Here is a 22,021-nt window from a genome sequence, read left to right on the forward strand (position 1 = left end):
CTCCTCTTCTCCCCAATTCTATTTAATACCTCCTCTTTAGTTATGTGATCTTACCCATCTAATCTTCAGCATTCTTCTGTAGCACCACATTTCAAAAGCTTCTATTCTCTTGTCCAAACTATTTATCATCCATGTTTCACTTCCATACATGGCTACACTCCATACAAATACTTTCAGAAACGACTTCCTGACACTTACATCTATTCTTGATGTTAACAAATTTCTCTACTTCAGTAACGCTTCCTTGCCATTGCAGTCTACGTTTTATATCCTCTCTACTTCGACCATCATCAGTTATTTTGCTCCCCAAATAGCAAAACTCCTTTACTACTGTAAGTGTCTCATTTCCTAATCTGATTTCCTCAGCATCACCTGAGTTAACTCGACTACATTCCATTATCCTTGTTTTGCTTTCGTTGATGTTCATCTTATATCCTCGTTTCAAGACACTGTCCATTCCATCCAACTGCTCTTCCAAGTGCTTTGCTGTCTCTGACAGAATTACGATGTCATCGGCGAACCTCAAAGATTTTATTTCTTCTTCATGGATTTTAATACCTATTCTGAATTTTTCTATTGTTTCCTTTACTGCTTGCTCAATATACAGATTGAATAACATCGGGGACAGGCTACAACCCTGTCTCACTCCCTTCCTAACCGCTGCTTCCCTTTCATGCCCCTCGACTCTTATAACTGCCATCAGGTTTCTGTACAAATTGTAAATACCCTTTCGCTCCCTGTATTTTACCCCTACCACCTTTAGAATTTCAAAGAGAGTATTCCAGTCAACATTGTCAAAAAGCTTTCTCTAAGTCTACAAATGCTAGAAACATAGGTTTGCCTTTCCTTAATCTTTCTCTCTAAGATAAGTCGTAAGGTCAGTATTGCCTCACGTGTTCCAATATTTCTACGGAATCCAAACTGATCTTCCCCGAGGTCAGCTTCTACCACATTTTCCATTTGTCTGTAAAGAATTCGCGTTAGTATTTTGCAGCTGTGACTTATTAAACTGATAGTTCGGTAATATTCGCATCTGTCAACACCTGCTTTCTTTGGGATTGGAATTATTATATTCTTCTTGAAGTCTGAGGGTATTTCGCCTGTCTCATACATCTTGCTCACCAGATGGTAGAGTTTTGTCAGGACTGGCTCTCCCAAGGCTGTCATTAGTTCTAATGGAATGTTATCTACTCCCGGGGCCTTGTTTCGACTCAGGTCTTTCATTGCTGTGTCAAACTCTTCACGCAGTATCGTATCTCCCATTTCATCTTCATCTACATCCTCTTCCATTTTGATAATATTGCCCTCAAGTACATCGCCCTTGTATAGACTCTCTATATACTCCTTCCACCTTTCTGCTTTCTGTTCTTTGCTTAGAACTGGGTTTACATCTGAGCTCTTGATATTCATACAAGTCGTTCTCTTGTCTCCAAAGGTCTCTTTAATTTTCCTGTAGGCAGTAGCTATCATACCCCTAGTGAGATAAGCCTCTACATCCTTACGTTTGTCCTCTAGCCATCCCTACTTAGCCATTTTGCACTTCCTGTTGATCTCATTTTTGAGACGTTATTATTCCTTTTTGCCTGCTTCATTTACTGCATTTTTATATTTTCTCCTCTCATCAATTAAATTCAATATTTCTTCTGTTACCCAAGGATTTCTACTAGCCCTTGTCTTCTTACCTACTTGATCCTGTGCTGCCTTCACTACTTCATCCCTCAGAGCTACCCATTCTTCTTCTACTGTACTTCTTTCCCTCATTCGTGTCAATTGTTCACTGTCATCACTGTGCTCCCACTGTGTTATTTGACTATCTTCTGACTTTGATATGTATGACTCAATTGTTGTTAGATTTTGTGTGTTTATTTTGAAATACACTCCTGGAAATTGAAATAAGAACACCGTGAATTCATTGTCCCAGGAAGGGGAAACTTTATTGACACATTCCTGGGGTCAGATACATCACATGATCACACTGACAGAACCACAGGCACATAGACACAGGCAACAGAGCATGCACAATGTCGGCACTAGTACAGTGTATATCCACCTTTCGCAGCAATGCAGGCTGCTATTCTCCCATGGAGACGATCGTAGAGATGCTGGATGTAGTCCTGTGGAACGGCTTGCCATGCCATTTCCACCTGGCGCCTCGGACCAGCGTTCGTGCTGGACGTGCAGACCGCGTGAGACGACGCTTGATCCAGTCCCAAACATGCTCAATGGGGGACAGATCCGGAGATCTTGCTGGCCAGGGTAGTTGACTTACACCTTCTAGAGCACGTTGGGTGGCACGGGATACATGCGGACGTGCATTGTCCTGTTGGAACAGCAAGTTCCGTTGCCGGTCTAGGAATGGTAGAACGATGGGTTCGATGACGGTTTGGATGTACCGTGCACTATTCAGTGTCCCCTCGACGATCAGCAGTGGTGTACGGCCAGTGTAGGAGATCGCTTCCCACACCATGATGCCGGGTGTTGGCCCTGTGTGCCTCGGTCGTATGCAGTCCTGATTGTGGCGCTCACCTGCACGGCGCCAAACACGCATACGACCATCATTGGCACCAAGGCAGAAGCGACTCTCATCGCTGAAGACGACACGTCTCCATTCGTCCCTCCATTCACGCCTGTCGCGACACCACTGGAGGCGGGCTGCACGATGTTGGGGCGTGAGCGGAAGACGGCCTAACGGTGTGCGGGACCGTAGCCCAGCTTCATGGAGACGGTTGCGAATGGTCCTTGCCGATACCCCAGGAGCAACAGTGTCCCTAATTTGCTGGGAAGTGGCGGTGCAGTCCCCTACGGCACTGCATAGGATCCTACGGTCTTGGCGTGCATCCGTGCGTCGCTGCGGTCCGGTCCCAGGTCGACAGGCACGTGCACCTTCCGCCGACCACTGGCGACAACATCGATGTACTGTGGAGACCTCACGCCCCACTTGTTGAGCAATGCGGCGGTACGTCCACCCGGCCTCCCGCATGCCCACTATACGCCCTCGCTCAAAGTCCGTCAACTGCACATACGGTTCACGTCCACGCTGTCGCGGCATGCTACCAGTGTTAAAGACTGCGATGGAGCTCCGTATGCCACGGCAAACTGGCTGACACTGACGGCGGCGGTGCACAAATGCTGCGCAGCTAGCGCCATTCGACGGCCAACACCGCGGTTCCTGGTGTGTCCGCTGTGCCGTGCGTGTGATCATTGCTTGTACAGCCCTCTCGCAGTGTCCGAAGCAAGTATGGTGGGTCTGACACACCGGTGTCAATGTGTTCTTTTTTCCATTTCCAGGAGTGTATATATTATGTACATAAGAGTATATGTATTTGTACCAACCTGATGCAGTGCGGGATGATGCCACATTTTGCTTACGATGCCAAAGTCAAAAAAGGAGGATACATTTCTTTCTTGTTTTATGAAGGTCGTTCAATAAGTAATGCGACACATTGTTTTTTTCTTTCTTTCTTGTTTTTTCTTTCTTTCTTGATTTTTTCTTTCTTGTTTTTTCTTTCTTTCTTGTTTTTCTCTTTCTTTCTTGTTTTTTTTCTTTCTTTCTTGTTTTTTTTCTTTCTTTCTTGTTTTTTTTCTTTCTTTCTTGTTTTTTTTTCTTTCTTTCTTGTTTTTTTTTCTTTCTTTCTTGTTTTTTTCTTTCTTTCTTGTTTTTTTCTTTCTTTCTTGTTTTTTTTCTTTCTTTCTTGTTTTTTTTTCTTTCTTTCTTGTTTTTTTCTTTCTTTCTTGTTTTTTTCTTTCTTTCTTGTTTTTTCTTTCTTTCTTTCTTGTTTTTTTTTTTTCTTGGCCAATGTCAGGTGAAAGAATGCAGAATTTGTTGTGGGACTTTGTGCAATATTCCTGCTTCAGCCCCTGTAGTTTCACAAAGTTTTGTTAGGTGGTGGCACTATGCATACCCTTCAAAATGGTGTCTGTAATGGAGGTGCATTTCAAGGAGAGACAATCGACGGATCACAATAAAATACCACACTGCACAACTGGAGTTCTGTGTTGGTAGTGCTGACACACTAGTCCAACAGATGGGGTACATAAATGTGTGTGGCTTCCTTGCCACAGAAGAGCATCAAAAGCAATGAGTTTGGTCCAATGAAGTATTCACTTTGTGGGAAGCAGTAAGTGGTTGATAGGGAGGTTATTTATATTGCAAGACATTGGCTCTGACGCCAACCAAAGAATGGTACCATGTGGGCATACAGGCTCTCCTGGTAAGGTGGCATAAGCCCATCATGTTGAACAGAGATTATGTTGAAAAATAGGGCTTTGTAGCGAAAAGAGTGGGAAATAATATGTTGTAATAGAATCCTAAATAAAACCAACCTGCTTTCAGAAAAAAGAAATTGTTGCATTACTTATTGATGCTCCTTGTACTGTAATAAAAGTGACTTGGTAGTTACATAGTTCTAATTTTTATTATTCAGTTTTTTTTTGTTTGGTTGGTTTTGCTCAACATAAGTTTTTTAATTATTATCTTCGTAAATTTAATATAGTTGAATTGACAAAAATCCTATTCACCCATCAGGGGCAGGAGAAAACACATAAAAGTTAAAATGTACAAGCTTTCAAAGGAAGAAGAATGAAGGCGAAAGGCTAGAGATGTTAAGGAAATACGGAGAATCAGGGAAAAGTTGCCTAGAACACTGGATCAGGGGAGGCTTCATAGATGGGATGAGAAGGAAAGAATGATTGTTGGGGGTTCTGCACCAGTCCATATTTGGAAACTTGAGAGCTTAAAGGATGAAGATAGGGTAAGACTTCCCCAGTGTTCTTTCCTACCACCACCTATACCAGCCCTGTAACTGGCAAAACATGTGCTATCAAAGGGAAAGCCACATGTGAAGCAGCACATGTTGTGTACCGGTTGTTACATAAACACTATTCGACCTCCTGCATCGATATGACTACCACCAAGTTATCACACTCAAGTTTTAACTGTCAACCACTTCCTGATGGAATGTCCATTTCTTAACTTTTTATGTTCTCATTTGGGTTTGCCATCTGAGTTATTGGCCGTTTTAGCAAATGACACGCTGTCTGTTGACTGCGTCTTACTTTTTACCTGCGAAAGCAATATGGCAAAGGCCATTTAATTTTTAGTTTTGGACCTTCGCTTCTGTATGCTGTTTTTTTTAGCCCTTTTCCATGTGTCTGTTTTTAGCTGTCTTATATTATGTCAATTGGGACTGATGCATAGTCATTTTTTTAACTCCTCTCTGTCTTTGTGTTCTATAGTTTTGACTTTGGTGCATATGACCCCAGTTATTTGTGCACCCTGAAGCGAAACTAAACCAAACAAAACCAAACCAAGTTTTCACTTAGGATGAATGGGCATAGGCAGAGGGAGTATACTGTGACACACAATATCCTGTTGCAGAGCATGCTTTGCGACATGAAAATTACGACCTTGGTGACTGTTGCACCACACATGCCATCTTGATTCTTTCCCTGACAGGAGTTTCTCAGAACTCCGCAGATGGGAACTGGCGTTACAATATGTCCTTGGTTTTTGCTATCCACCTAGCTTTACTTGATAAATGTAAATTTATCGGTCTAATAATTTCTTCTCCATAACTGTTCTGTTCTCAATTCCCTTTTAGTTTTCTACATATTTTATTTTCTGACGTATCTGTCTTTCCCTGTTCCCCAGCTCTGCCACTTAGCTTTCCTCTCTTAACTCTTGCTTAGTGTTTTGTCAGTAATATCTGTCTTGGTTATTAATTTTCTTCCACGACTAAGCTCTCATCTTTTCAAATCTCATCTGATGCAGCCCCCAAAAATCAGTCTTTCCTTCTCATTCCATTCTATAAGTCTCCTTACTTACTTTCCCGAATTCTCTGGATTTCCTAAACCTCGCCACACCTTTTTCCTTCATCCCTCTTCCTTCCCCTTCAACTCTTTTGCCAAAAGGAGGGCCTAATGGATTCGAAAGCTTGTACATTTTGTTAACTTTAGTGTGTTTTCTCCTGCCGCTGCTGGGTGAATAGATTTTTTTATATAGCCAGTTATATTTTCAAAAATCAATTATTTTTGTTGATATCGCTTTGTGAATTGTTTGATAATGATTTGCCTTGTAGTTACTACATATTAAGTGGTGGTTTTATATTGCAAAAAACTATTCAATAGCCAAGATTGCATAAAATATGTCTTTATTTAAGACAACCCGTTTCAACAGACTATGTTTTGATGGTCAGGTCTTAAAATCTTTTCTTGTAAAACATGTTCACTTTATGCTGAACCTCACACACGAGATGTCAGGTGAATAAAAAATCAGCACTTATAAAAGGTTTGTCATCGCTAAAATATTTAAAAATGTAAAGCACCTTATGCAAAAGCATATGTCCATATACATATTGCTAACAGATGCTTGTTACATCATACAAACGCGGTAAGCATAGCACATCTGTATTACATATGATGGACATATTCTAAATATTGTGAATCCACTTCTTTATTGGTATTGTCAAACAATCTGTAAAGGTCAACTATGTGAAGTATGTAGTATATGTTACATCTCTGTATGTTTGACTTCTATGATCAGTCATCTTTAATATCTGTTTTTCTGTATATGATCACTACATCATGATCAGTTTTCGATTACTATCCTATGGGTTACTGCTTACCGTGTTATAACATCTACTGTTCTGCTTAAGATACATCACGATGAATGTATAGTCAGTATGGACTCCATGTCTATATATGTAATGACATGTGATTAATATTAGTCTTTGTTTGTAAGTATTACTCGGGGTCACCCATTACCCTTATGATGTTTTTGTATGTGTTTTTCTGTAGTTGGCTTTTTATTTTCATTGATATAGGTACTGTGATGATGGTATTTTACTTACATTGATCATGATAATAAAGAAAGATTAATACAGTTTTATGTCATGCTCTTTCTCAAATATATAATGGTTGTTGGAAGTAGCCTGGGGGGGGGGGGGGGGGGGGGAGATAGGAACTTTACAAACTACTACGTTAGTTGAAATCTTGAAATTGTTTCTGATCAGCTTAACCAGTTGAGGACACAATTAGGCACAAATTAAGTAGTATATCATCGATAGAAATAAAGATTTTATATAAAAAAAATGCTGCAGATTCTTTGTCTTTCCTTACAGGATGAATGTGAAGATGTTAAATGCCTGCTGTGCTGCCTGTTCTGTTGGTTTATGCAGAGCCTTGTCATCTGTAGCTAGCTTTACTTCAGGAACACTGCCCTCTGTCAGTGATTTGTTAATCACAATGTTGTTTTATTCAAGCTAGAGAGCAGATATGACTGTGCCCTCTGACTAACTGCATTATAAAAAATGATTTTGGCAAAGAATGTTTTGTGAAATAGTTTGTCATTTGTACAGCAAACCACTCACAAGTTAGGGAAGCATCTAGAATGTTGGGCATGCACTACATTTCATAGTAGGATTTAGCATTGTACAGTTCCTTTTGTATTGTAACATACTACTGGTTTAAAATTTTAATTAAACAGTGAAAATAATCAACCTTTGACAATATAATGTAATTGGAGAGATGATAAATCTACTCACCAAGTGGCAGTAGGAGAAAACACACATAAAAAAAAAGATTTTACTTATAAAAGCTTTCGGAGCCTGTGGCTCCTTCTTCTGGCAGAAAGCTTATATGAGAAGGAAAGGTTTGAAGGGAAAGAACGGGAGAGGTTTAGAAAAGGGATAGAGTTCAGAAAAGTCACCCAGAAACCCGGGTCATGGAGACTTACTGGACAAGATGAGAAGGAAAAACTGATTGTTGGGGGACTGCGCTAGACAAGATTTGAAAATCTGAGAGCTTAAGGGTGGAAGACAGGGTAATATGCAAGACCAGGTTTATTGCTAGAAAATTGAGCATGTGTTAATGAGATTGAAAAGCTAAGTACATTGTATGTAACAGATGTGGAAGGGGTGGTGGTGAAAATGAAAGATGTAAAAAAACTCAGAGTGAAGAAAGGAGTAGTTACTGTGAAGAAATGCTGGGCTAGAAGAAATTAATGTAAATTAAGGCCAAGTGGGTGGTCAGAGCCAAGAACGTGTTGTAGTGCTAGCTCCAACCTGCGGTGTTCTGAGAAACGGGTGTCTGGGGGAAGAATCCAGATGGCGGATGTATTGAAACAGACACCAAGGTCATGACTGTTGTGTTGTAGAGCATGCTCTGCAAAGGGATGTTGTGTGTTGCCAGTATACACCCTGTGCCTATGCTCATTCATCCTAACTGACAACTTGGTGATAGCCATTCCAATGTAAAAAGCTGAACAACGTTTACATAACATAATCATTGTATGATACTCCATAATACAGTTATTGTAGAAACTGTTATTTCAAGAACATCGCTAAAGAACATTTTTTTATCTATGAGTGATTGGGTACTTACTATTATCAGTGTTACTAATTTAATGAAACAACTCTGAGTTTAGATGTTTAGTTAATAATCCACAATAAATCTCTGTAGTCTGTTTCTCTTGAATATATCTACTGCTGTCTTTACAGAAGTGGCTTTACAACATGTCTCAATGGCTCTTAGAGGAGAAGTTAACTATGAAATAATGAGGCCTATACCTGAAATGGGTTGGCGTATTCGGAAACATTATTTCCTGGTAAAAAATCATAACCAACCTAAAGATGAAATGGTGCTTTCTTGGGTAGAATACGGACCTGACAAACATCTGGATGACCGTGAAATGCTAAGTGCTTGCAAGAGCATTTCAAGTATGCAGGTATGGATCTAACATTATTCAGGCAGTTTATTTTCTTTCTTTTTATAGTCATTATCAATATTTGTGTAATACAGAGTTTTGCAGAAGATAATGAAATGTAGAAATGTATGTCATTGTAATTGCAGCTGATCTAAGTGAATTGAACTGAAAACATTGAAGGGCATTCACTCAAACATCTTGTTTGCACTAAATTATCTGATAATTGCAAATTCCATTCAACCCATCTTCACCACTTTTCCAAGAAAAGTAGCTGTGCAAGTGATTTATCTGTTGGCTCTTTATTCCAACAGCATCCATTTATCCAGAAACCAGAATTTATAAACTGCAATGAGATTGGAGGGTATGTAGTTCGTGCTCTAAATAATGCAGGAACCTTGCGTGATTTACTGTATTGTTCAAAACCAAAATCAACGTTTCTGAGAAAGTACGGCAACCCCAAGCAGCGTAAGCCATTGTTGGTTGAAGAAGTTTCACTGTATGGAAAGCAGATCCTTGAAGCCCTTTCTTTCTTAAATTATAAAGGACTCCCATATGGTAAGTATTTTCATCACATTGTGGATGATCATTGTATGAATGTTACCAATGGTTGTTTAAGGTGTTTGTGTCATTTTACAGGCCATCTGCACCCAGGAAATGTAATCGTAGAAAATGGACGAATCAAGTTAATCGACATTGAAAATGGTATTTTGGGACTTCCATCTTTCTACAGGCCGTATATACTACACCACAAAAAAATTAAGACAATGGAAGCAGTAGATGTGTATTGTTTTGGACATGTAATTTATGAAATGGCCTTCGCTTATCCTCTTTATGACTCAGTCTGTGATATTCTGCCACCACATTGTCCGCCATTGCTACGTAAGTGTAGAAGAAATACAACATTTTTTACGTAAGAAGCTCAAATATCTGAATACAACCTCTTGAACTGTTAGGAAGATAGTGGAAATACTGTACCACTACTACTACTACATTTCTGTAATTATGTAGCATTAAGAAAATAGTTCTAATTGCCTGACAAAAATGTGAAGTACTCAGAAGGCATGCTCAGATGTTGTAACTTCAGCACATTTGCACTCTTGGCAGGTATGTAAATGATTACTGTTTTTCAAATCTAATGTTGTTACCAGCCATGGTAGGGTATATAAGACATTGGGAAGAGTGCTTGATGCTGAGTGATCACTGTAATGGACATAAAAATGCCACATACTCCTGTGAGACAGTGTTATCAGCACTTGATTTTGCAATGTGCCTCATTGTGTGTCTCCATTTGGCCGGCTTGTTGAACTGTGCAATATCCAGATTTGTGGGGCATTTGGTTGTGACAGTGACGCGATATTGACTGCATGGGAACATGAGGGCAGGTGCAGTAGTCATAAAAATTCTGGTTAACCACATCTGACCACCATAAGGGAAGATTGTCATATTACAGCTGGTAATCCCTTCACATCTCTGTTTACCATCTGAGAACAAGTAACGGACTGTGAAACTTCATGTGTGTCATCCTGCAGGATTTGCCAGAAACTATAGTCGAGACCGCATAAGAAAATTCCAGACAGCTCACATTGCTGTTGACGGCTTTCATCTGCGAAGTGCTAATGGCTGCAGGCAAAAACTAGCCTTTTACAAAGCTGTGACAGCACCGAGGCATTGCCATAGATACATTTACCAAATCCCACTATGCCATTGATTGAGGTAGGCCTGAGAAGCTGCTGCACCTAGACCACTGCAACTGTTAGGGATCAACTTACGCCAGCTCAACTATAGCAGCAGTTGGACTAGGGAGTTACTGTCCCAAGTGTAGGCTGCTGTTAACATCACAACACAAACAGCTGTGTTTGGAGTGATTCCATGTCAAGGAAACATGGACTGCTGATGAGTGCCATCACATTGTGTTCATTGATGAATCATGGTTCTGCATTCCCCCAGATGACCCTTGTCGGCAAGTATGGCAGCAACCTGGGGCGAGGTCCCATTTGTACAATGTTTTTGAGAGGCACAACAATGTTTATCCTGGTGTCAAGTTGTGGGGAGAAATCAAGCGTGACTTATGTCATCGTTGGTGGTGCTCTGAGGAAACTCTAATGGCACAACAGTATGTTGCGGACATCATGTGCCACCTCTCATGTAACAGTATCATGGTGCCATTTTTCAAAAGGACAGTGCTCATCCACCTATGGCACATTTGTGTATGACCTGTGCACACAATGTTGAGGTACTTTTGTAGTCAATGATATCCCCAGATCTGTCACCAATGGAATGTGTGGGACCAGCTTGGATGTCAGCTCTGTTATAGTTCCATTATCAAATATATCAAGGATCAGTTACAACAGTTGTGGGACAGCTTTCCTCAGGAGAGAATACAACAGCTTTGTGACAATCTTTGCAACCCATTCATTGCACATATTCAAGCCAGAGGAGTGCAACATCATACTAATAAGCGGGCTCATACTGCTAAGCTCTTTGCAAATTTGACTTGATTTTCTTATTGCTGAAACAATAGCAAGAACCCTCTCATCCCATGATGTTTCATTTTGTTTCCTCCTCCCCTTCTGGGTGCTTCACTACTTCTTGTTGAGCAATGTATATAGCAACATACTTATTGGGTAGAATTCATTATCACTATCATCTTGGAAGTGTCTTACTCCTAAAAGGACTGTTGCAGTCTCTCTCTTCATGGGATATCCCAGAACTTTCCTGCCATTTGGTCGCTGGGTTAGAACTGTATTGGATTCCTGTGTTGTGCACCTAGTTGGTGTATTGTAGCTCTTGTCCCTATACTCATGCATGTTCTTCAATATTAATTGTATTAGATATTGATTTGTTTTGATTCTATAACTTACTACATAATATGGCAGTCACATGTTGCACTACATATTGCGCACTTGTCTTTATATTGCTTCACCGTACATGTGTTAAAAGGTGGTACCTTATATGCCAGGGGGGCCAAAACTGCCCATAGCCAGTATAAATAGTGATTTATTATGACATTTAGTTTCCTCAGTTATTACCCTTAAAATTGGTGGTATAGTGCCGGGTGCAATGTGTTCTCGTGTTAACAAGTGTAACTAAAACTGTGAGACCAAAGTTTAATTGTCTTAGTATCATAGAATAGATTTATATTTTTAATCAGAATGAAGTCTGATTTTTGTATCAGATAATAACAATTCTTAATGTGTATCTGCGACTAGCGTTTTTGTTATGACTGGTAGTACTGCTGTATAGTGAAACACATAACTTTATTATTCAGTGGTTTAGGTTTCTTTTGGTATAGTCTTATCAGCAACTGATATATTTATTTATCAACAACTTATATTTATTATTATTTCACTTTTTTAAATATATGTCAGATTAACACACAAGTAGGATGGAACATCACACATTTCTTATGAAAGTCTTACCTCGTTGCGTGTGGTGTTGAGTCAGGAAAGTTCCCCTTAAAATTCAGCTGATTCCCTAGCTGTGGCTAACTGACATCAAATGCTCAAAGAAATAAAACAAAAATTGGAGCAAATTCTTACATAGCTCCACTTTTTTTTTTTGTACAAAGCAAATACATAGGCTTTTCACCCCATTCATCTGTTACCTTCTAACCTGTACACAAATCACTGATTATTAATTTAAAATATTCCACTACTAAGAACCAAGCATCCACGTCCACATTCAAAAGTCAAAGCACAGTACTTTGAATATATTACCATGTCCTAATATATAGTACAAGCTCATAATATATCACGAAGTTCAATGCTCTGGCTAAGACAAACTATCATAAACTCTCCTTCAGTTTTAGTTTATATTTCGTTAGAGTGTCGCAGTTCCTATTACTGCAGCTATCAACAATGATGCTGAAGTCTGGCAGCTGCATTGAAATGAACATGCAACATCAAGTTCAAGAACAATGTCTATATGAAGGCTGTTTAGAAAGTAAGTTCCAGTGCTTTCTGCTGTGCAGAGGAGTGGAGCAGTGGAGTGATTTTTGCATAGCTGCTAGTCTGGCAGTGCTGTGTAAAGATTATGGAACTGTTGTTTTCCCCACAACTGTAAATAAAAATGGCAGCTATCATCGAAAATTCTGCTGCCTGTGAGTTACGTGCTGTACATGTTTTGGAAAGGTCGGGTGAAAGAAGTGGATGACAATCTGTTTTGATGCGAAGGTGAATGACAGAATCAGAGGAAATTGTTGGTTTATGTTTACAGAATTATCAGTCACTTCCCCTCAGGTATAGCTGCTGTCCACAAAATGAATACCTTGGGAGCCACCATAACATTTCTGATGCGGGAGAAGACTAATTCCTTAAATCATGTTTTAACGTGGGCCGTAACATATATATGTCAATGTGTGTGTGTGTGTGTGTGGGGGGGGGGGGGGGGGGGGGGGGGGAGATCTGATGGATTGGGGCCACAGTAGTCACCATGTAAGCTTTCAAAGTGCCGCCAAACATTTTTTGCATAAAGACTGATGACAGCTGTTTTTTCTGCCAGCAAAGGAGTACTGTTCATTGATTTTATGAAAAGAGGTATTACAGTAAAGTCTGAAATTTCTTTGAGAACATAAACAAGTTTAGAATAGCCATCCAGAACAAAAGGTGTCAAATGTTGAGTTCTGGCATCGTTTCTATGCACAAAAAGTTAGGTCACATAGTGCAGCATGCACACCAAAGCTGCTGAATAGTTTTAACAGTTAATTGTTTGATTGTTGTCTGTGTGGCCTTGATTTGTTGCTCAGTGGCTTTCACCTTTTTCTGAAGATGAAACTATGGCTAGGCTCACAGCAGTGTGAAGATAGTGATAAGTTCAGCTTAGATCACAGACAGCAGAATCCTGCAACAAAGGCATAAAAAGCTCAGTTCGTCAATATGACATGTGGTTGAATGTAGGAAGCAGTTGTGCAGAGAAATAAATGATGATTTTAACTTGGAATTGTATATTACAGTCATTGAACATTTGGATAAAGTCATCGAATTTACATAGGTTCTCACAGGCGTATGTCATCGATGAGTGGCTCAACATTTTGATGGATGGAAATGTGCAAAGAAGATATCCACTAAGATTAGTAGAGCAAAGTGTTATCTCCCAACTGCAGCACTAGTTCCCACTTACAGAGTTCTGAAAAACTGGTGTCTGGGGGAAGAATCTAGATGGCGCATGTGATGAAACGGGCACTGAGGTCACAACTATCATGTTGTAGAACATGCTGTACAACAGGATATTGTGTGTTGCCGGTATACAACCTCTGCCTATGCTCATTCATCCTAACTGATAACTTGTTGGTAGTCGTGCTGATATAAAGGGCCGATTAGTGTTTACATAACAGCTGGCATACAACATGTTGTTTCACGGGTGGGTCTCCTTTTGATAGTTTGTTTTGCCAGTTACAGGGCTAGTATAGGTGGTGATGGAAGGATGCATAGGGTAAGTCTTGCAGTGGAGTGGTCACAAGGGTAGGAGCCATAGGAGAATGGGGAGGGGGGCGGGGACGACACCGTATCTTAAACTCTTCTTACCCCCTCCCCCATTGTTTAATCACTAAGCTACAACATACAGGTAGATTAACACAATGTATCAGGAGTACTTACTGCACTTCAACTGCCATAAACCATAGGTACTGTACAGCAAACTGTACTATCTTCTTGACACAGTCATAGGAACTGTAACTGTTATAAGAATATGTGCAATAGGAATCCAACACACGTCTGTCAAATGTGCCCAGTGAAATGATCTTGCTGGTCCTGCCATGCTGTGAAGTTCACTAATACATCAGCTTAAGCTTCACAGCACTCTGCAACATGTTTTAAGTACCATTTGTCATTATAAGTAGCAACCTGGTTGTATGTTGCCGCTTTTGCTTCTGAATCCAGGGTCAGTCACACCATAAACAGACATGTTTGAATACACATGTTGAGCATGAACTTAAAATTACCCACTCATCTGCACATTGAGTGCACTGGAGGAAGTGATGATGGCTCTTAGTGCCTGCAATAGTTTTAATGTGTTCCAGTCTGCTTTTTAGCAACTCTGTGACAAATTTCACTTCATCTTTCAAGATGTAAAATGATTGTATGTCAGAGATATTTTTCAGTATCCAGGTAAATAACTGAATAAATGTTAGAATGTGGCCTTCTGCAGGAAGCTGCAGACTAGCTCATGATGCCATGCACTTAATGGTAGCACCAGTACCATCATGTACAGTTTTACCACAACTTGTTGCGAAAAAGTTCCATTATGCGTTAATGTGAAAATCATGGTAATGCATGCATAAATTCTTGAGATTTTTACAGTTCATCATTCATGTGTTCTGCAAGTTTTGCCTTACCTCGGCACTTTTTGCATCTTTGAGTCATGCTCTGATAGGAAGTGATGTCACACAGTTGTAGTTTCATCGCATCTTTGTAATCCAGACCAGAATCCTTTTAGTAGCAATCATCAGGTGAGCATTTTGATGGGTCTTGCATAGACATACATTGTTTGTCCCCCTTGCACTTACATGTACAATCTGTTTTGACGGAAGATTGGAAAAAAAGATGATGAACCCACTTTCACGTTAGGGTACTTTTTCTTGAATTCTAAATATTTAAGAAATGTTACATAGTTTGACACGTTTTTGCATCTGCGCATGTACATTTTCCATTGTTGCTCTAATATAATCATTCTTGCTGGGTGTTATTCTGCTGTAGTCATCATTTTTGTAAAACTATGATACTAGCACCTTTATTTCTGAACTCAGTTGCTTGCCCTGAGCCTGTTGAAGTTCTAGAAGCACTTCTTGGGTTGCTTTGATTTTCTTGGCTTGCCGTACTATTTGTCAAGAAACATTGAATTCCTTTGCAGTATGCTCACTAGACCAACTGGAAGTTGCAAGGGTAAGAATAGCTACTTTTTTGTGACCTGTGGATAACGCACATTTTCCTTTCAAATAATGCACAATTTTGTCCAAATTGGAGCACGATTTCTGTTTCTTTGGAACAGATAATTCTTCCTCTACCACCATTAGTGTCCCTGCAGTTTTGTGTTTAGTTTCCATTTCAGCTTCTTGTAGTTTTCTACTACCACACTGGGTCTGTCTCTTTTCCCAAATCTCTGTGTCTTCATGGGAGACAAAACAAGAGGTAAAGTATTTAATTGCTCGGCCACTGTGGTTGAAGGTGGCTGATACTCTTCGTCACTATTGTACACATTGTCAGAATGTCCTTCACTTTTTAGTAGTGTGACACACCTGGAATGTAACTTTTGTCCTTGTTTCATGTTAAGTCCTGTGCACTGATTCACTTTCAGTACTGTTTTTACATCAACTTCTCGAAGGCTACACCTCACTGTCTCCTTACGGACCCGAAATGGGTCAAAACAACTTTTTTGTAGGGAAGAATACTTACCCACAAGTACTTACATGCAGTGATGATAAATATTCATGTTCCCTGAAATTGTATTTCTTGCACCCACAGGGCGATACTAGGTCTCCATAGCTACAAATCTTGGTCTGATTTATCCAGATCATGTACAAAGTGAATGCTATATTTAGGTCCATACATTGTTTTATGACATTTAGACTCTTGTTGTCTACCAATACTGCAACTTGTTGGAACAAAAGCACCACAGACACTCTCTTCTGCCTCCATACTGCCTTTACCACAACAGCACTGACCAGTGTGAACTAGAATCTTGAAAGCATGAGTAACCTGTGAAGCTTACTTGTTTCTTCTGTTCTTCCTGTTTAACAATGGCTCATCCTGTTCTGGAACACTTCCATTGTTTAACTTTCAGTTGTCAAATGGTTTCCAACACTTGCTGCAGCTTTATGTGAATCATGAATGGAATCTTTCAGGTAAGGGAGACCAGAGATGTCATCTTCATCTCTATTAATTGCTAATTCATATTAAACCAAATGTAACCAAATAAATATGTCAGTTTTCATTATACATAAATGCCTTGCAATAACATGTTGAAATTTTGAGACGTATTACATTATCTTCTACTTACGCAGTGTACGAAACTTGACTTGGATATCACTTGTCCCTTTTGTGCTACAACACTTTGAAAATACATATTTTTCCAGTGATTTTTCAATTTTTTGTATTTTCCTGTGCATGTATCTCTCTCTCTCTCTCTCTCTCTCTCTCTCTCTCTCTCTCTGTCTCTCTCTCTCTCTCTCTCTCTCTCTGTGTGTGTGTCTGTGTGTTTGTGTGTGTGTGTGTGTGTGTGTGTGTGTGTGTGTGTGTGTGTAAGAGTAAGATGTGAACACGATGCATTGTGTGTGTTTTTAGCTCATATCAGGCTCACTACAAAAAGTATTATCCTCTTCCTGAGTGCATTATATTTGGCGTGGTGGCACCTACAGTATGTATCGTTTAACATGTTGTTTATTTTATCACATTTTGACATCTTTTATTTTCCATCAGAAACATGTTGGTGTTTTGACACATTGAGTGGGTTCCCTAGTCGATGTTACTAGGTGGTAATTGCATTTTCTGGGTTTCACCACCTTCTTTTGCAAGCTATAATTCTGGAACTTATTCTCAGGGGAATTTAATACTTTGTAGATGAGCTTCCCACACATGGTAGCATTGGTGTGCTAAATTTCAGCCAAATCTGAGACTCATGAGCTGGAACATATTCTAAAAATGGTTGAATTGACATGGAATGACCTCCCCCTCCCCCTTTTTTCATCTGTCTCCTGACTGGTTTGATACGGGCCACCACGAATTCCTCTCCTGTGCCACCCTCTTCATCTCACAGTAGCACTTACAACTTACATCCTCAGTTATTTGCTGTATGTATTCCAATCTCTGCCTTCCTCTACAGTTTTTGCCTTCTGCAGCTCCCTGTAGTACAATGGAAGTCATTCCCACATGTCCTGTCATCCTGTTCCTCCTCCTTGTCAGTGTTTTCCACATATTCCTGCCCTCTCAGATTCTGTGCAGCACCACCTCATTCCTTACCTTATCAGTCCATCTAATTTTCAACATTTGCCTGTAGCACCACATCTCAAATCCTTCAATTCTCTTCTGTTCTGGTTTTCCCCCAGTCCATGTTTCACTACCATACAAGGTTGTGCTTCAGACTTACATTCTCAGAAATTTCTTCCTCATATTAAGGCCTATTTTTGATACTAGTAGAATTCTCTAGGCCAGGAATGCCCTTTTTGCCAGTGCTAGTCTCCTTTTGACGTCTTCTTTGCTCCATCTGTCATTGGTTATTTTGCTGCCTAGGCAACAGAATTCCTTAACTTCATGTATTTTGTGACCATCAGTCATGATGTTAAGTTTCACACTGTTCTTGTTTCTGCTATTTCTCATTAATTTCGTCTTTCTTCGATTTACTCTCAATCCATATTTGTACTCCTCAGATTGTTCATTCCGTTCAGCACATCATGTAATTCTTCTTCATTTTCACTCAGGATAGCAATGTCATCATTGAATCATATCATTGATATCCTTTCACCTTGAATATTAATTCCACTACTGAACCTTTCTTTTATTGCCCTCATTGCTTCTCCGATGTTCAGATTGCACAGTAGGGGCATCCCTGTCTTACATCCTTTTTAATCTGAGTGCTTTGTTCTTGGCCATCCACTCTCATTATTCCCTCTTGGCTCTTGTACATTTTGTATATTACCCGTCTCTCCCTATAGCTTACACCTATTTTTCTCAGAATTTCAAACATCTTGCACCATTCTACGTTGTCTAATGCGTTTTCCAGGTTGACAGATACTATGAACATTTCTTGATTTTTCTTCTGTCTTGCTTCCATTATCAAACACAAAGTCAGAATTGCCTCTAGGGTGCCTTTACCTTTTCTGAAGTCAAACTGATCGTCATTTAGTGCACCCATAATTTTTTTTCCATTCTTCTGTATATTATCCTTCTTAGCAACTTGATGCATGAGCCATTAAGCTGATTGTGCGATAATTCTTGCACTTTTCAGCTTGTGCAGTCTTCGGAATTGTGTAGATGATATATTTCCAAAAGTCGGTATGTTGCTATATTCATACATTCTACACACCAACATGAAGAGTCGCTTTGTTAGCACTTCCCCCAATGATTTTAGAAATTCTGTGTGAATGCTATCTACCCCCTTCCACCTTATTTGATCCGCAGTCTTCCAAAGCTCTCTTAAATTCTGATTCTAATCCTGGGTCCCAATCTCTTCTAAATCGACTCCTGTTTCTTCTATCACATCAGACAAATCTTCCCCCTCATAGGGACCTTCAGTGTACTCTTTCTATCTGTCTGCCCTCTCCTCTGCAATTAACAGTGGAACTCCTGTTGTGCTCTTTATGCTAGCACCCTTGCTTTTAATGTCATCAAATGATGTTTTAACTTTCCTATATGCTGAGGCAGTCTTTCCAACAATCTTTTATTTTCCAGTTTCTTCACATTTTCCATGCCACCATTTTGTCTTAGCGTCCCTGCACTTATTATTTATTTCATTCCTCAGTGACTTGTATCTATGCACTCCTGAATTTCCCTGAACTTTTTGTACTTCCTTCTTTCAGTGATCAACTGAAGTATTTCTTCTGTTACCCATAGTTTCTTCACAGTTACCTTCTTTGTACCTACGTTTTTATTTCCAACTTTTGTGATAGCCCTTTTTAGAGACGTCCATTCCTCTTCAACTGTACTGCCTACCGAGCTATTCCGTATTGCTGTACCTATAGCCTTAGAGAACCTCAAACGTGTCTTGTCATCCCTTAATACTTTCGTATCCCACTTACTTGCATATTCATTCCTCCATACTAATCTCTTGAACTTCAGCCTACTCTTCATCACTACTGTATTGTGATCTGAGTCTATATCTGCTCCTGGGTACACCTTGTAATCCAGTATCTGATTTCAGAATCTCTATCTGACCATGATGTAATCCAGGTGAAATATTCCTGTATCACACAGTCTTTTCCAAGTATACCGCCTCCTCTTGTGATTCTTGAACAGTTTATGCTATTACTAACTGAAGTTTATTGTTGTTGTTGTTGTTGTTGTTGTTGTTGTTGTCGTCTTCAGTCCTGAGACTGGTTTGATGCAGCTCTCCATGCTACTCTATCCTGTGCAAGCTTCTTCATCTCCCAGTACTTACTGCAACCTACATCCTTCTGAATCTGCTTAGTGTATTAATTTCTTGGTCTCCCTTTACGATTTTTACCCTCCATGCTGCCTTCCAATGCTAAATTTGTGATCCCTTGATGCCTCAGAACATGTCCTACCAACCGGACCCTTCTTCTTGTCAAGTTGTGCCACAAACTTCTCTTCTCCCCAATTCTATTCAATACCTCCTCATTAGTTAAGTGATCTACCCATCTAATCTTCAGCATTCTTCTGTAGCACCACATTTCAAAAGCTTCTATTCTGTTTTTGTCTAAACTATTTATCGTCCACATTTCACTTCCATACATGGCTACACTCCGTATAAATACTTTCAGAAACAACTTCCTGACATTTAAATCTATACTCGATGTTTACAAATTTTTCTTCTTCAGAAACGCTTTCCTTGCCATTGCCAGTCTACATTTTATATCCTCTCTACTTCGACCATTGTCAGTTATTTTGCTCCACAAATAGCAAAACTCCTTTACTACTTTAAGTGTCTCATTTCCTAATCTAATTCCCTCAGCATCACCTGACTTAATTCGACACATTCCATTATCCTCGTTTTGCTTTTTTTTATGTTCATCTTATATTCTCGTTTCAAGACACTCTCCATTACGTTCAACTGCTATTCCAAGTCCTTTGCTGTCTCTGACAGAATTACAATTGCATCGGTGAACCTCAACGTTATTATTTCTTCTCCATGGACTTTAATACCTACTCCGAATTTTTCTTTTGTTTCCTTTACTGCTTGCTCAATATACAGATTGAATAACATCGGGGACAGGCTACAACCCTGTCTCACTCCCTTCCCAACCGCTGCTTCCCTTTCATGCCCCTCGACTCTTACAACTGCCATCTGGTTTCTGTACAAATTGTAAATAGCCTTTCGCTCCCTGTATTTTACCCCTGCCACCATTAGAAGTTGAAAGAGAGTATTCCAGTCAACATTGTCAAAAGCTTTCTCTAAGTCTACAAATGCTAGAAACATAAGTTTGCCCTTCCTTAATCTAGCTTCTAAGATAAGTCGTAGGGTCAGTATTGCCTTACGTGTTCCAACATTTCTACGGAATCCAAACTGATCTTCCCCGAAGTCGGCTTCTACTAGTTTTTCCATTCGTCTGTAAAGAATTCGCGTTAGTATTTTGCAGCCGTGACTTATTAAACTGATAGTTCGGTAATTTTCACATCTGTCAACACCTTCTTTCTTTGGGATTGGAATTATTATACTCTTCTTGAAGTCTGAGGGTATTTCGCCTGTCTCATACATCTTGCTCACCAGATGGTAGAGTTTTGTCAGGACTGGCTCTCCCAAGGCCGTCAGTAGTTCCAATGGAATGTTATCTACTCCCGGGGCCTTGTTTCGACTCAGGTCTTTTAGTGCTCTGTCAAACCCTTCACGCAGTATCGTATCTCCCATTTCATCTTCATCTACATCCTCTTCCATTTCCATAATATTGTCCTCAAGTACATCACCCTTGTATAGACCCTCTATATACTCCTTCCACCTTTCTGCTTTCCCTTCTTTTCTTAGAACCGGGTTTCCATCTGAGCTCTTGATATTCATACAAGTGGTTCTCTTTTCTCCAAAGGTCTCTTTAATTTTCCTGTAGGCAGTATCTATCTTTTCCCCCTTAGTGAGATAAGTCTCTACATCCTTACATTTTTTATTACAGAACACAATTAGTCTTTCCCCTCTCTCACTCCTTGTCCCATGCCCATATGCTCCTATAATCTTTTCTTCCACTCCTTTTCCTACAATCGCATTCCAGTCCCCCATGACTATTAGATTTTCATCTCCTCTTATATACTGTATTACCCTTTCAATATCCTCGTATACTTTCTCTATCTCTTCGTCTTCAGATTGCAATGTTGGCATGTATACCTGAACTATAATTGTCAGTGTTGGTTTGCTGTCGATTCTGATAAGAACAACCCTGTTTATAGGTGTAAAAATATCTTTTGTGAGAAATACCATTGTAATTGAGTAACTATTAAGCTACTAATAGCAGAGAAACAGCAGCTAAATAAGAACATTCAGAAGGCAGCAGCTTTCTTGCTAATTTACTTGATTAAATTGTGATGGCATAAGCGTGAACAAGCAGTATAGTGTAAGTTTATTATTAATGCAGATTAAGTTTCTATAATGTCTTTCCCTCTTATTAGTGTATACTGTAATGTTGTTATTTAATTCTTGAAGTTAAGATTTTACTCACTTATTGACTAC

General features: G+C 39.7%; 1 protein-coding gene across 2 annotated transcripts in view; it reads left to right on the forward strand.

Moving 5' to 3' along the window:
* LOC126484070 (PX domain-containing protein kinase-like protein) overlaps positions 1 to 22,021 on the forward strand; it is a 132,905-nt gene that overhangs the window by 40,857 nt on the left and 70,027 nt on the right. For both annotated transcript variants that reach the window (XM_050107438.1, XM_050107440.1), the window contains exons 4-6: positions 8,496 to 8,722; positions 9,013 to 9,256; positions 9,338 to 9,580. In XM_050107438.1, the coding sequence (XP_049963395.1) occupies positions 8,496 to 8,722; positions 9,013 to 9,256; positions 9,338 to 9,580 (714 nt within the window). The remainder of the gene's footprint in view (positions 1 to 8,495; positions 8,723 to 9,012; positions 9,257 to 9,337; positions 9,581 to 22,021) is intronic.

This window comes from Schistocerca serialis, chromosome 6, assembly GCF_023864345.2.
Source record: "Schistocerca serialis cubense isolate TAMUIC-IGC-003099 chromosome 6, iqSchSeri2.2, whole genome shotgun sequence".
Taxonomy (NCBI): domain Eukaryota; kingdom Metazoa; phylum Arthropoda; class Insecta; order Orthoptera; family Acrididae; genus Schistocerca; species Schistocerca serialis.